Below are 16280 nucleotides of genomic sequence, written 5' to 3' on the forward strand. Positions count from 1 at the left end.
CATCCTTTTTCCGGTCCAATAGAAAACAAGTGGACAGAAAATGATATAGCCGTGTTCAGTCAGATGTGTGACTCTCGTAAATTCTCAAATTGTGGCCTACACTTATCGCGACTGCAGAGAGAACCAGACCATAAGGAACAATTTTAAACGTATTAGAGTAAAAGGCTCATGTATTAATTGAATGTAAATTTAATTTATCAAGCACTGACAGTAGCCCTAGATACTGTGATTTGTGTAGCTCAAAATATACATGGTCAAATAAAGTTTAGGGAATGTCATAGCCCCTTAAAATATTATCAGACTTGAATCTTTAATAGAATGAATAAATCACCGCTACAACATTTGAGCACTTATCACTGTCTTTCAAAAAACTGTCTTAGAGAGAAGTTAAGTCTCAGTGGCTGCATGCTGTTCCTGATTGGAGAGGGGTTTGATACTGTTCTTCATTTGTATGATTGCTCTCTAAAGTTTGGATCATTAGCATGTCTTCACCACGGTTGTTATCCCCCTGGCGTGTATTGCAGGGATGTAGTGATTATGCCTGCAACAAGTAGTCGATTTAATTGATTATTTTTGATAATCAAAATAGTTGGCAGCCAATTTAGTTCAATTTGTATATGTATAGTGCAAGTCATACACTGTGGCAACACCTGCTCCTAAATATTATTTTTTAAATCCTTGAGAGGTGACACAGAATTTTCACCTCACTCACCGTGTGCATGTCAAGTTTCACAAGATTCGACTGTAGACCTAAATTAAAGGCAAAGTTGGCGACTTTGTCATTATGGCCCTCAATACTGATTTTAAATATTATTAGAAAAAGAGGTGACAGACATTTCACCTCCTTTACACCGTTTTTATGTGTTACTACAGTAAGACTTTTGTGGCCCTTTTTGCCTCACTTTACACTGATATTTGTTGGACCTCCTCTAGTATTTATGTTTTTAATTTGTTATTATCCCATGACATTTTAAAGGCCTTACTATATTATAACATCTATGTCTTGCTATATTATGAAGTTTTAATGTATTACTTGCAATGACATTTTTAAGGCCTCTAAACTGTGATGGTTTTTGATGCCTTACTACTCTATTTATTTTATACCTCATTATTTGATGACATTTTCATTTGTCTACTTTAATGGCTATTTTATACCTTATACCTTTTATACCTGTGACATTTCATGCCTTTTTATACAATGACTTTTTTCTTGCTTTACTTTATTATTGAATTTTTATGCCTCACTATATATATATATATATATATATATATATACACATACATACATGTATATGTATTGTCATAAAATGATTTTGTTCAAAAACCAGTAGTTCTGCCTACAGATGTGATCACAAGTTACAAGAAACTGCGTGGCCGCAAATCAGTATTGACCGTTTTTCGTTTTTTTTTCTTCAGTGTCACCACAAATACAGATGACACCTGCCAGTTCCGGATGTGCAGTCCTGAGATGATCCAGACCTCTCTGTTGGGGTGAGTGATGGCAAAACATTCTCTGTACCACTAATAAGCTCTGACTTTGTTTCACTGGATAAAGCATATTAAAGAGTGACAGTTTTAAAAAGACAGTGTAGGCCGACCTCAGACAAAATTGAGAGGACTATGATCGCCTCCCCCTACCCCTTTCTTATCAACATGAAGTATATTTCCATAGTGAATAACACAAAAAATCATGTAATTTTTACTTTTTATTTTGAAAAACTGACTCCTCTAAAGTTATTCTGATTTGCAAAAAAACTCTGGACTGAAAGAACTATGCAGTGAATTCAGCGTGCAGTTAGATAATATCCAATATCTTCAGGAAGTGTAAGTCAAACTGAATCTAAAAAATATATGAAATATGTTAGTGTGGTCTAAGGATGTCACGATATGAAATGTTGGTGCCAAGATTATTGTCAGAGGAAATAGTGTGACGTTTGGATATTTAAGAGGAATTTATGTAAGCTATTTTATTTAGTTGCTTTACTGTGGAAGGTCGGTCACTGAATTTGTGTTTCCTGTCATCATAAGCAGTTTATCTGTAGAGGACTTTGACTGTGAAGGAAATTGTTCGGTTTTGGGAGTGAAGTGTTGACTGGTTGTCCTGGTTCTTGCCACATTCTTAATGTCCTTAGTATACTATTACCTCTCAGTATAGGTGAACATAGTTAGATATCATAGTTTTTACAATTCTTATATTTATGAAATCATGGATATCGTAAAATCGGTTAATCGCGACATCTCTAGTGTGGTCACATACAACATCTTTGGTACAAATTATAGACCAGACTACAATCACTAAGTTCCTGCAATGTTCAGTAGGGGTTGACTGATATGGTTTTTCCAGGGCCGAAGGTGATACCAATTATTAGTAGGCTACCGATAACCGATATTTAAAAACAATATACATTTGCAGTAAAAATAAAAAAATAAAAAAATCTGGTTGTTAAAGTTTTTAAAGGTACAGTGTGTAGAATATTGTGATATCTCGTTATGAAATTGCATGTTGCAGCTGAACACCCCTCACCTCAGCCTCCCCTTCCAAACATGAAAAATGTTAATGTAAAAAAATATGGCAGCCTCCGTAGAGAAGACCCCCTCGATGTAAATAAGTATTTAAATATAAAGGGTCTTTTCTGGGGTAAAGAAAACTTAGATGAAATGAACTAGTGAAAACATCATGAGGATTATTCTACATTAAATTTCTGCCAATAGTTCCCTTTCACCTAAATCTTACACACTGGACCTTTAAATGACATACCGTACCATAAGCTTCCCATTTCGGACCACTTGTTGAGGATGAAAACCAAATGTGATCAAATGTAATATTTATGGCCATTTTCAAGGCAAATTTTATGTTAACACATCGCTGGCAGTAGCAGCTCCTCTGCAGAACAGTGGCCTTATAGCAGCCATTGTGGCCAAGGCCGTTACCTTTTGAAAACACAGCTCAGCTCTGTGACCAAAGTTGCTCCAGTCTGAAAGAAATATGTGGAACTACTGTGGAACTTCAGTGGCCCTTCTCGTTGATGGGCGTGACGGGTAACAAACCAGATAGTGCTGCGGGTGGGACATTGCTCGAGACCACAGTGTGGTGTATATAGACAGAGGGAGGCGGCTGCATCGGAGCCAAAGTTGTGCATTTTAAAAGTAATTGATATTAATCGTCCGACCCCTAGTGTTCAGAACACTGACTTGCACCTGCCCATTCCATCTCGTGCAGTCTCTTTGCCTAAAGTCTCTTCCTCTGTGCAGCTCCCTTCACTCTCAACAGTTTGAAGGAGGAGGAAAGATGCAAAGGATATCTGGTGAAAACAGAAAGCCAATGATATATAGTTAAGAAGAATAAATTGTCCTTCACTGAAGATTGTATTTCTGACAGTGTATGCACACTCTTTCAGTCCAAGCACGATAATGTAATACTCTACCATTAAGGGAAGGTGACTATCATTTGTAGGTTGCTGAAGCAGTGCCACTGTGGAATGATGAAATACAGCAGCATGTAAAGCATTTGACTAGAATATGAATCTGATGTAAGTGGAACCATCTGCATCAGGGATCAAATCAAGTTAGACTGAAAGGAGATGATAAAGAGACCACGCAACACAGGGAGTAAGAAGTATATAACCAAGTGTATTCCCTCTGTTAATGTACACATATTTAGAGTCATCTCACTGGAACACTTTACAATAACATTTAGAAAGAACAGGAAGATACTGGGAGGAGTAAGGTTAGAATGGAGAAGGAGTGAAACCAGACGTGGCAGGACAGTGAATCGATGGAGCCTGTCATATGAAATGGTGGCCATCTTGTCTCAAGCCACATAGACAGAAATAGATACAAAACAAATTTTAAAAAAAGAAGACAGACGATGGGTCAAACCTGCGTTTTCTACAGGGTACGAGGACACACGATCTGCCGTACAGACAAAAAGTTAAAGATGGAGGATAAAAAACAGATTGTGGATGACAGACGAATTAAAAGGAGAACGTGTGGTTTCATTTGCTCAATTACCGAAAGAAAATACATAGGAATTTAGGGTTTCCCAGAATCATAGACATTTTTTTCTCCAAACAGGAATGATAGGAGGGAAAACACATTTCTCTTAGTAATGGAATGAGAGTCAAATATTTAGACATTTCACAAAGTTTTTTCTGGATTTTTCTTTTCTTTTCATGGTACAGTTTTCTTTTTTTAATAGAGTTGAGAAAATTGGAATACTAGAGTTCATGTTGTACGTCTTCCAGGGAACTGCCGTTCACCCTTTTCATTTGTGTGTTCTTCCCACAAAGTTTGCGTTGCCTTTTGGCTGCCATCAGTCCAGTCAGGCCAGAGAGGGACAGTTGCTTTTTTCAGCTGCAAGGTTTCTCTCTCCACAGTGGAACTCCAGCAAGAATAAACTCACAATTTCCCTAAAACGTGTCTCATTTCTCCAGAGAAAAGAACCAAATAAAAAAGAACAGTGCAAACGTAAGTGACCGAGTCTTGCAGCAAGGCATTTCATCAGTCATCCTGTTCCTGTTCATGAAAGGGTGAGGTCAGGGGGAAGCAGAGGACTTGGGTAGTGAGACTGTTCCGACGTCTAAAATCCTAAAGTCCACCTTCGCTGCGCAATATCAGCGAACTCTCCCTTTTCCACTGGCTCACGATTTAGGTCCATAGGTTTCTGCAACGTCTATACATATATTTATAATTTTATAGAACATAGTTCATCTTGTTTGCTGGAGGTTTTTTCTGTTTTCCGTTGTTTAGTAACTGCAAGGACGTGACAGTTTGTCTGCTGGCCCGCTAGGGGGCACCTCGGAGCCCCAGAAACATATGACACAGATCTGCTGGAAAAGACGACCAAGGGGTTTTGGCCTCAACAAGTTTTTGGCGGCTAAACGTACAAGTTAGCATCCGTTAGGTTGGAGCGGTGGTATCTCACATAGTTGCTACGTTTAACATTGTTATGATCATCAATCATTGTCATATTTTTTGTTTTTTTAAACTCCACAGAAAGAAAAACAGTTTTTATCTCTTTTTCGTAAATGAATACTACATGCTTGAAACACGGCAGAGTTTACGTCGCATCAGCTGCATTAACGCCGTAGACAAGGAGAGAAACAGAGTGCACGAGCAAATGAGAGGAAGAGAGAGAGACATCTGGTGGGGGAGCTGGATTTGGCAGTATTTTGATTTTGCAGAGGGACGTCATGTTGCTAACCCAAGCCTAGTTTGAAAATATGAAGTTGATACCGTCTCAGGTGAAGGCTTCACCGCAAGCTGGCCTCAGAATTAAGAACAGACCCTGACACAAATACTGACGATGGTGCTTTCCTACAGTACTCGAGATATTAAATAACCTGTCACATACTAATCCATAAATCACTGTTTTATTGGCATTTGGTACAAGGACGTTGGCACAGTATGGAGATCTGAGGTGTGATTGCCTTCCCTAAAACACACCACGGTCAACAGTTTATAAGAAGTCTACAGAATCTGAAAGTACTGACCACAACCATGACCTTGGCCTTTTTTTTTTTTTGGCTCCCTCTGATTAGACTGGAATTGGAACCATGAAGGGTCACCTGACAATACTGAGTTAATAAGGAATCGCCCTGTGTTATGTTCTCTCTCCTTTTATACTGCCTGTCTCCTTCCTTCTCTCTCTCTTTCTCTCAATTGTCTCTTTCCTTCTCTAAGTGCGTCTGCCGTCTGTCTCTGTGTGTCAGGTCAGCGCTCCCTCAGACGTAGTACTCTTTGTCTTTGTTTTTCTTGTTCTTGGTGACCGTCTTGGCAGTGCTGGGCTGTTTCTCCTTCACCAGGGCGCCGTTGCTCTGCGTGGCTGAGTTACTGATGTAGTTGCGGCTCTGGTCCACTTGGTAGGAGCCCTCGTCGCGGTTGCGGTACTTGTACATGGCGTAGAGCAGGATGAGGATGCAGAGCGCGGCGGCGGCCACGATGCCTACCACCATCCCTGTGGTGCTGCTGGACTGCTGCACCTCCACAGCGCCTGGGAGCCCTCTCTCAGGAGACGTGGGATCTGGAGTGGGAACATGGGGGAAATTTGGGGGGTAGGTTATTCCAGGGACTCTACGGTGGCCCGGGTCTGATGATGGGTGGGCTGGCGGCAGCAGCACTTGGTCCCGGGTGTTCATTTTCCCAGCGGGGATGTTGTTGTTGCTACTACTGCTGCCGCCAGCGGCCGGCTTGATGCGTGGGCTGAGCTGGTCGGGGTTGGCCGTGGGGGTGGAGGAGAGAGGTGGGCGGTGTGAGTTGGGAATGCGGGAGAAATGGCGGTCGCGAGGGTTCTGGACGCCGCCCTCGGCGGCCGGGGGAGGAGGGAGCACAGTCCTGTCGGTGACCAGGGGGGAGTTTTTGTAATAGTCCTCGTCGTCCGACTCGGTCATCTCCCCCGAGCCGTAGGCAGACACTTCGATGGTCTCCTCGCAGTCCTCCTGGTCCAGGGGGCACGGGGGCCGGCCATTGGGCAAGGGGAGGGACTCTTTGGTGGTTTCGAGCAGGGTGAGGAAAGGGCGGTAGGTGGTAGGGGGCGGGGGGATTACTGGGTAGTGGGTGGCGATGGACGGGGGGTCTAGGGAGTCCACCGTTATTATCGGCAACACTAATTCACCTCCTAGGACAAGAAAGAGAGAATGGAAGAGAAAAGAGTGTCAGAGACCACCTGAGAAAGAGACCACCTCCAGTCAACAGAGGAAAAACAGTTTAAATGAATACAGCAACACCAGTATTAGAACAGCACTAAGACTTAACATGAGGTTAGTTCTACAAGTTTAGACTGTTGTATTAAAAAAGTGAATATTCTGACTAACACTGAGGTGAGGTAAGATACAAGCTGTAAGAAAATACTCTATTACTCTGCTCCTGTTCTGACCTAACTCCCTAAACTTGACATGTCATATGACTAATACAGGATAAAAGACTACAAATGACACTCAACAACTTTACATCTATTGTACTACACAGCCTATCCTTCACTGCTAACTGTCCTATCTTACCTATGCTTACTACACTAAAGCTCACATGTTTCTGCTGGGATTGGTTAAATAAGATAGCAAACCACGAGGTTCAGGTCACTTACATCAACAAATTGGCCGCATGATTTTTGCATGAAAAAAAAATTACAAAAAGAAAGCTGTGTAAGATTGTTCTCGGATAGTGATAAACAATTCCCCCCCATCTTTACCTCCTCTGTTGTTGTTCTTTATTGGGTGAAAAGTAAATATAGATGGATCAATCATTCAATGTGTTTGTATTTCTTAAGAATAGGCTGGATCCCAATTTCCCCCATGTTGGTTTGTAACCCTCATTTGTCATTGGCTTAATGTCTTGTGCGAACCCTCGGGAGTGGCTGCGGGAAAGCGATGCCCCTGTTTTCTAACCCAAACTGTCTGTACACATTACCCTTGTCAAATGAGTCTCTGATGCCCACTTCCCTCCCAACCACCACACATAAACGCGGGGTGATCGAGTTGTTGTTAAACAGCCACTACCACTAGCGCACAGTTAAAATTGTAATCTAATTGTATCCCACTGTAAAATGAGCACCCAGATTAGATAAAGATTATTTGGATGTAAAATTAAGTCATCTGTAAGGAGGAATTCTATCAGTGTCTGGAAGCCCAACTGGGGTTAATGGTTAAATATATTGTGAATATGTTAACAGATCATGGCAGAATATCATAACAGTGTGTTTATACACTACATTAGATGTGTGAGGAACACAGTTAAGGAAACATTAGAAAAACATGGCAGGGGGGATTAGATCATGGCACATCTTGCTGGGAGAAAAAAGGGAAGGTAACAGCAACACATGACCAAAGAAATGCCAACATCACCAGCATAAAATCATGACTCTGGCTCTTTGTTCATTTGAAGAGGTAAATTAGTGTGACTCGGTGGGGTCGGGGACTTTTGGGATGATGGTGGAGGGGGATGTTTTGGGGACCGTGAGAATTCCCTGTGACCTTTAATCAGCTCAGCAACCCCCACATCAGTTATACAACCATACATTTTCACTCAAAGAATCAGCATATAACAACACACTAGACAGAAACAGGTCTTGAAATGAAGCAAAATGTCAGAGCTGTAAAGGAAATGAAAACTTTGAGGAAGAGTTGAAGTTGTTATTTCAATCCTAGAGCTGGAAAGGATATAGTTTCCATGGCAATGCTCACGTTTCTCTCTGTATTATATTTTCTTTCTTTTTGCCTGTGTTTGAGGGCTGCGTTTCACCTTGAAGGCTGGGAGGACAGCAGAGCACATTTAAGGAACAAAGCACCAGGCAGAAATTTGCAAGTGTAGTGCATTCAAAAAGGAAATCTTTGGGTTTTGTCAAAGTCAGAGCAGAAAGGGGGGGGGGGTGAATGCGTGACTGAGGGTGAGACGCTCCTGCTGCTATCTTTACTTTGCCATCTGTTTGCGTAGCAGAGATGCTGAAAGTGCAATTTCAAGCTTTATACCCGCTGCTCCGAGTGCAGCCCACCCATTACTGAGGAGTTACCTCCACTCACGATTGGAGTACATGCGGTTGACATCCAATATGACCGGCAGGCAGTGAGTACTTATTTATTGTTGCAGAAATCAGAACATTTTGTTCCTCTGCTTTAAGTCTACGTTATATGTAGGTGTATCTTCAAAAGTACACGTGCAGACAAATGCCTTGCATCACTCTGCCGCACCCTAGTGCTCAAGAGCCAAAGCCTGGAGGCATACAACCAAATGACTGGCAGGCAGTGGCTACTGGAAAGATAATGAATCTCAGCCCTCAGACACAGTGAGCCACATGTTAAAACCGGAGGCAGTTATCGAGCGAACCATCTTTTCATTTCCCGTTGTGTGACCCAGACCTACAGCACCCATAGTTTAAACCAATCAACAACTTAGATTGGCTCTCCCCCGTCCCCACGGTCTTCTTTCTGTATGCAGCTGTGATTGTTCAGTGGACACCCAGAGGCAGGCTTGCAGAGTTTAGTTTGGGAGGGGAAAAATAACAAGTCACAAACAACACATGTTGACCTGCTGAAAAGCTGCCAAGAACCACACACTGATGGAAACAGGAGGGAACGTGATTTGTGAGCGTGAGGTATTTTTAACACTTTATAGACCGTGCCATCATTCTATTTTGCATGGAAGCTCTTACTCTTAGATGAGTCACCTTGTGATTTGAACCCAAAACAGACGTGAGATTTGGCTGCAAATATTGTTGGTTGAAAATATATACAGCGTGGTTCCAGTGCACGGGCATGTATCCTTCTTTAAACATTGCACTAGTGTCGTCGAAGCGTTAAGCACTGCATAGGAATTCTGGGGGTTTCGTACTACTAGACTGCTTGGATTTAGGCTGAGTGTATACTTTGAATAAGCGTCTCTGCTTGAACATAAGAGTAAATAAAATCATAAAATAAGAGTGGAAAGTACGGTAAAATCCTGTGAAACAGCAACAGTATATTACTGCAGTAGATACATTAAACCAAGAAATGGAACACTACTTAAAAATTTACAAAAAATAATTTTATTGTAAAAGTAATGGGAAAATACCATCATTCATTGAAAAAAAAGGTATTATTGAAATGAGATGTTTCTGATATGTACATACAAAACTACAGCAGCTTTCACTGTTCTACTGACAGAGGCTTATAAGCTTTGCAAATATGTAAATATATACAGTTTCAAAGAAATGTATATAAAATTGTGTGCATTATAATAATAGCGTAGGTATATATTGTATTGTATTTCGATTTACACATCTCCTGTAAAATACTTAAAGTGTCCTCAGTCTCAGAGTTCAAGCTTTCTTGAAGCTGTGTTTGTGTGTGTAATGAATGTAAATTGAGTGAATGTTTGCTAGCTGTGGTTAGATTGATGTGTTGAACTGTAGCTACTGTGGGCTGACTTTACGCAAGGTTGTGAGAAACGTTCAGTTGTAGTTTGTGTGGCAAGTTGCTTTGGACGTCAGAGGGTTACTGTTACGGCCGTGTGACAATATTTCAGTAATTATTATATGGTTAGTATCTCAAATCTGATACAAAAGTCATAGGTTAGTATGTCGTCTCAAATATGATACAAAAGTCATAGGTTAGCATGTCGTCTCAAATATGATTGAAAAAAAGCCATAGGTTAGTATGTCGTCCAAAACATGATAAAAATGTCATAGGTTAGTATGTCGTCTCAAAACTGACAAAATAGTCATAGGTTAGTATGTCGTCTCAAATCTGATACAAAAGTCATAGGTTAGTATGTCGTCTCAAATATGATTGAAAAAAAGTCATAGGTTAGTATGTTGTCCAAAATCTGATACAAAAGTCATAGGTTAGTATGTCGTCTCAAATCTGATACAAAAGTCATAGGTTAGTATGTCATCTCAAATATGATTGAAAAAAAGTCATAGGTTAGTATGTCGTCTCAAATATGATACAAAAGTCATAGGTTAGCATGTCGTCTCAAATATGATTGAAAAAAAGCCATAGGTTAGTATGTCGTCCAAAACATGATAAAAATGTCATAGGTTAGTATGTCGTCTCAAAACTGACAAAATAGTCATAGGTTAGTATGTCGTCTCAAATATGATTGAAAAAAAGTCATAGGTTAGTATGTCGTCTCAAATCTGATACAAAAGTCATAGGTTAGTATGTCGTCTCAAATCTGATACAAAAGTCATAGGTTAGTATGTCGTCTCAAATATGATTGAAAAAAAGTCATAGGTTAGTATGTTGTCCAAAATCTGATACAAAAGTCATAGGTTAGTATGTCGTCTCAAATCTGATACAAAAGTCATAGGTTAGTATGTCGTCTCAAATCTGATACAAAAGTCATAGGTTAGTATGTCGTCTCAAATATGATTGAAAAAAAGTCATAGGTTAGTATGTTGTCCAAAATCTGATACACAAGTCATAGGTTAGTATGTCGTCTCAAATATGATTAAAAAAAAAAGTCATAGGTTAGTATGTCGTCTCAAATCTGATAAAAAAGTCATAGGTTAGTATGTCGTCCCCGATAAAAAAGTCATAAGATACTATGTCGTCTCTGAAAAAACATTAGAGATAATAATAGACATATTAGAATAGAGGTAATAATAGAGATAGTAGAGATATTAGAGTAATAATAGAGATTAGAGATAAGTAATGTAGAGTAATAATAGAGTAAAGTAATAGTAGAGTAAAGTAGAGTAATAGTAGAGTAAAGTAAAGTAGAGTAATAGTAGAGTAAAGTAATAATAGTAGAGTAAAGTAGAGTAATAATAGAGTAAAGTAGAGTAATTAAAGTAAAGTAGAGTAATAGTAGAGTAGAGTAAAGTAGAGTAATTAAAGTAGAGTAAAGTAGAGTAAAGTAATAATAGAGTAAAGTAAAGTAGAGTAGAGTAATTAAAGTAAAGTAAAGTAGAGTAGTAATAGAGTAATAATAGAGTAAAGTAGAGTAAAGTACAGTAGAGTAATAATAGAGTAAAGTAGAGTAGAGTAAAGTAGAGTAATTAAAGTAAAGTAGAGTAATAGTAGAGTAAAGTAATAATAGAGTAATAATAGTAGAGTAAAGTAATAGTAGAGTAATAATAGAGTAAAGTAGAGTAATTAAAGTAAAGTAAGGTAGAGTAAAGTAGAGTAAAGTAGAGTAATAGTAGAGTAAAGTAGAGTAATTAAAGTAGTGTAAAGTAATAGTAGAGTAATTAAAGTAGAGTAAAGTAGAGTAATTAAAGTAAAGTAAAGTAGAGTAATAGTAAAGTAGAGTAATAGTAGAGTAATAGTAGAGTAAAGTAATAATAGTAGAGTAAAGTAGAGTAATAATAGAGTAAAGTAGAGTAATTAAAGTAAAGTAGAGTAATAATAGTAGAGTAGAGTAAAGTAGAGTAAAGTAATAATAGAGTAAAGTAAAGTAGAGTAGAGTAAAGTAATACTAGAGTAAAGTAGAGTAGAGTAATTAAAGTAAAGTAAAGTAGAGTAGTAATAGAGTAAAGTAGAGTAAAGTACAGTAGAGTAATAATAGAGTAAAGTAGAGTAATAGTAGAGTAAAGTAGAGTAAAGTAGAGTAGAGTAAAGTAGAGTAATTAAAGTAAAGTAGAGTAATAGTAGAGTAAAGTAATAATAGAGTAATAATAGTAGAGTAAAGTAAAGTAGAGTAATTAAAGTAAAGTAGAGTAGAGTAAAGTAGAGTAATAGTAGAGTAATAATAGAGTAAAGTAGAGTAATAATAGAGTAAAGTAGAGTAATTAAAGTAAAGTAAGGTAGAGTAAGGTAGAGTAATAGTAGAGTAAAGTAGAGTAATTAAAGTAGAGTAAAGTAGAGTAAAGTAATAGTAGAGTGTAAAGTAATAGTAGAGTAAAGTAAAGTAGAGTAATTAAAGTAGAGTAAAGTAGAGTAATAGTAAAGTAGAGTAATAGTAGAGTAATAGTAGAGTAAAGTAGAGTAATTAAAGTAGAGTAATTAAAGTAAAGTAGAGTAAAGTAGAGTAAAGTAGAGTAATTAAAGTAAAGTAAAGTAGAGTAAAGTAATAATAGAGTAGAGTAAAGTAGAGTAATAGTAGAGTAATAATAGTAGAGTAAAGTAGAGTAATTAAAGTAGAGTAAAGTAATAATAGAGTAGAGTAAAGTAATAGTAGAGTAAAGTAATAATAGAGTAGAGTAAAGTAGAGTAATTAAAGTAGAGTAAAGTAATAATAGAGTAGAGTAAAGTAAAGTAGAGTAATAGTAGAGTAAAGTAGAGTAATTACTAGAGTAAAGTAATAGTAGAGTAATAATAGTAGAGTAAAGTAATAGTAGAGTAAAGTAGAGTAATTAAAGTAGAGTAAAGTAATAGTAGAGTAATAATAGTAGAGTAGAGTAAAGTAGAGTAATTAAAGTAAAGTAAAGTAGAGTAATAGTAAAGTAGAGTAATAGTAGAGTAAAGTAAAGTAGAGTAATTAAAGTAGAGTAAAGTAGAGTAATTAAAGTAAAGTTAAGTAGAGTAATAGTAAAGTAGAGTAATAGTGGAGTAAAGTAGAGTAATTAAAGTAAAGTAGAGTAATAGTAGAGTAATAATAGTAGAGTAAAGTAGAGTAATTAAAGTAGAGTAAAGTAATAATAGAGTAGAGTAAAGTAGAGTAATTAAAGTAGAGTAATAGTAGAGTAATAATAGTAGAGTAGAGTAAAGTAGAGTAATTAAAGTAAAGTAAAGTAGAGTAAAGTAATAGTAGAGTAAAGTAATAATAGAGTAGAGTAAAGTAGAGTAATTAAAGTAGAGTAAAGTAATAATAGAGTAGAGTAAAGTAAAGTAGAGTAATAGTAGAGTAAAGTAGAGTAATTAAAGTAGAGTAATTAAAGTAAAGTAGAGTAAAGTAGAGTAATTAAAGTAAAGTAAAGTAGAGTAAAGTAGAGTAATAATAGTAGAGTAAAGTAGAGTAAAGTAAAGTAATTAAAGTAGAGTAAAGTAATAGTAGAGTAATAATAGTAGAGTAGAGTAAAGTAGAGTAATTAAAGTAAAGTAGAGTAAAGTAGAGTAATTAAAGTAGAGTAAAGTAATAATAGAGTAAAGTAAAGTAGAGTAATAATAGTAGAGTAGAGTAAAGTAGAGTAATTAAAGTAAAGTAAAGTAATAATAGAGTAAAGTAAAGTAGAGTAAAGTAATAATAGAGTAGAGTAAAGTAGAGTAATTAAAGTAAAGTAAAGTAGAGTAAAGTAGAGTAATTAAAGTAATAGTAAAGTAGAGTAATAGTAGAGTAATAGTAGAGTAATTAAAGTAGAGTAATTAAAGTAAAGTAAAGTAGAGTAAAGTAGAGTAATTAAAGTAAAGTAAAGTAGAGTAAAGTAATAATAGAGTAGAGTAAAGTAGAGTAAAGTAAAGTAGAGTAATAGTAGAGTAATAATAGTAGAGTAAAGTAGAGTAATTAAAGTAGAGTAATAGTAGAGTAATAATAGTAGAGTAAAGTAGAGTAATTAAAGTAGAGTAATAGTAGAGTAATAATAGTAGAGTAAAGTAGAGTAATTAAAGTAAAGTAAAGTAGAGTAAAGTAATAGTAGAGTAAAGTAATAATAGAGTAGAGTAAAGTAGAGTAATTAAAGTAGAGTAAAGTAATAATAGAGTAGAGTAAAGTAAAGTAGAGTAATAGTAGAGTAAAGTAGAGTAATTAAAGTAGAGTAAAGTAATAATAGAGTAAAGTAAAGTAGAGTAATAATAGTAGAGTAGAGTAAAGTAGAGTAATTAAAGTAGAGTAAAGTAATAATAGAGTTAAGTAGAGTAATAGTAGAGTAGAGTAAAGTAGAGTAGAGTAATAATAGAGTAAAGTAGAGTAATTAAAGTAAAGTAGAGTAAAGTAATAATAGTAGCTGCGCGCACTGCAAAACCAGCAGCACTGCGCGCACTGGCTAACCTTACAGCACTGCAAAACCGGCAGCAGCACCGCACTGCGCGCACTGGCTAACCTTACACTGCACGCACTGGCTAACCTTACAGCACTGCAAAACCAGAAGCAGCAGCACTGCAAAACCAGAAGCACCACACTGCGTGCACTGCCTTACAGCACTGCAAAACCAGAAGCAGCAGCACTGCAAAACCAGCAGCACCGCACTGCGTGCACTGCCTTACAGCACTGCAAAACCAGCAGCAGCACCGCACTGCGCGCACTGGCTAACCTTACACTGCACGCACTGGCTAACCTTACAGCACTGCAAAACCAGAAGCAGCAGCACTGCAAAACCAGAAGCAGCAGCACTGCGCGCACTGGCTAACCTTACACTGCACGCACTGGCTAACCTTACAGCACTGCAAAACCAGAAGCAGCAGCACTGCAAAACCAGAAGTAGCAGCACTGCAAAACCAGCAGCACCGCACTGCGCGCACTGGCTAACCTTACAGCACTGCAAAACCAGAAGCAGCAGCACTGCAAAACCAGCAGCACCACACTGCGTGCACTGCCTTACAGCACTGCAAAACCAGAAGCAGCAGCACTGCAAAACCAGCAGCACTGCGCGCACTGGCTAACCTTACACTGCACGCACTGGCTAACCTTACAGCACTGCAAAACCAGAAGCAGCAGCACTGCAAAACCGGCAGCAGCACCGCACTGCGCGCACTGGCTAACCTTACACTGCACGCACTGGCTAACCTTACAGCACTGCAAAACCAGAAGCAGCACCGCACTGCACGCACTGGCTAACCTTACACTGCACGCACTGGCTAACCTTACAGCACTGCAAAACCAGAAGCAGCAGCACTGCAAAACCAGCAGCACTGCGCGCACTGGCTAACCTTACACTGCACGCACTGGCTAACCTTACAGCACTGCAAAACCAGAAGCAGCAGCACTGCAAAACCAGCAGCAGCACTGCGCGCACTGGCTAACCTTACAGCACTGCAAAACCGGCAGCAGCACCGCACTGCGCGCACTGGCTAACCTTACAGCACTGCAAAACCAGCAGCAGCACCGCACTGCGCGCACTGCAAAACCAGCAGCAGCACCGCACTGCGCGCACTGGCTAACCTTACGCTAGCTCCAAGGCTAGCAGCAGCACTGCAAAACCAGAAGCAGCACCGCACTGCACGCACTGGCTAACCTTACACTGCACGCACTGGCTAACCTTACAGCACTGCAAAACCAGAAGCAGCAGCACTGCAAAACCAGAAGCAGCAGCACTGCGCGCACTGGCTAACCTTACACTGCACGCACTGGCTAACCTTACAGCACTGCAAAACCAGAAGCAGCAGCACTGCAAAACCAGAAGTAGCAGCACTGCAAAACCAGCAGCACCGCACTGCGCGCACTGGCTAACCTTACAGCACTGCAAAACCAGAAGCAGCAGCACTGCAAAACCAGCAGCACCACACTGCGTGCACTGCCTTACAGCACTGCAAAACCAGAAGCAGCAGCACTGCAAAACCAGCAGCACTGCGCGCACTGGCTAACCTTACACTGCACGCACTGGCTAACCTTACACTGCACGCACTGGCTAACCTTACAGCACTGCAAAACCAGAAGCAGCAGCACTGCAAAACCGGCAGCAGCACCGCACTGCGCGCACTGGCTAACCTTACAGCACTGCAAAACCAGCAGCAGCACCGCACTGCGCGCACTGCAAAACCAGCAGCAGCACCGCACTGCGCGCACTGGCTAACCTTACGCTAGCTCCAAGGCTAGCAGCAGCACTGCAAAACCAGCAGCAGCACCGCACTGGCTAACCTTACACCGCACGCACTGGCTAACCTTACAGCACTGCAAAACCAGAAGCAGCAGCACTGCAAAACCGGCAGCAGCACCGCACTGCACGCACTGGCTAACCTTACACTGCACGCACTGGCTAACCTTACAGCACTGCA

The 16280-nt window shown here is 39.3% G+C and overlaps 1 protein-coding gene and 1 long non-coding RNA gene across 12 annotated transcripts in view; one reads left to right on the plus strand and one right to left on the minus strand.

Moving 5' to 3' along the window:
- LOC109637693 (uncharacterized) overlaps window positions 1-16280 on the plus strand; it is a 55866-nt gene that overhangs the window by 18079 nt on the left and 21507 nt on the right. Inside the window, exon 2 of the long non-coding RNA XR_002203288.2 lies at window positions 1417-1491. This is a non-coding gene — a long non-coding RNA (uncharacterized lncRNA). The remainder of the gene's footprint in view (window positions 1-1416; window positions 1492-16280) is intronic.
- Window positions 3611-16280, minus strand: part of nrxn2b (neurexin 2b) — a 618875-nt gene continuing 606205 nt past the window's right edge. For 10 of the 11 annotated variants that reach the window (XM_069519277.1, XM_069519272.1, XM_069519270.1 and 7 more), the window contains one exon: window positions 3611-6616. In XM_069519277.1, coding sequence (XP_069375378.1) covers window positions 5724-6616 — 893 coding nt within the window. In that variant the 3' untranslated portion in view covers window positions 3611-5723. The remainder of the gene's footprint in view (window positions 6617-16280) is intronic. The other variant, XM_069519278.1, reaches the window with a different exon arrangement.

The sequence above is a fragment of the Paralichthys olivaceus genome, chromosome 22, assembly GCF_024713975.1.
Source record: "Paralichthys olivaceus isolate ysfri-2021 chromosome 22, ASM2471397v2, whole genome shotgun sequence".
Classification (NCBI taxonomy): Eukaryota; Metazoa; Chordata; class Actinopteri; order Pleuronectiformes; family Paralichthyidae; genus Paralichthys; species Paralichthys olivaceus.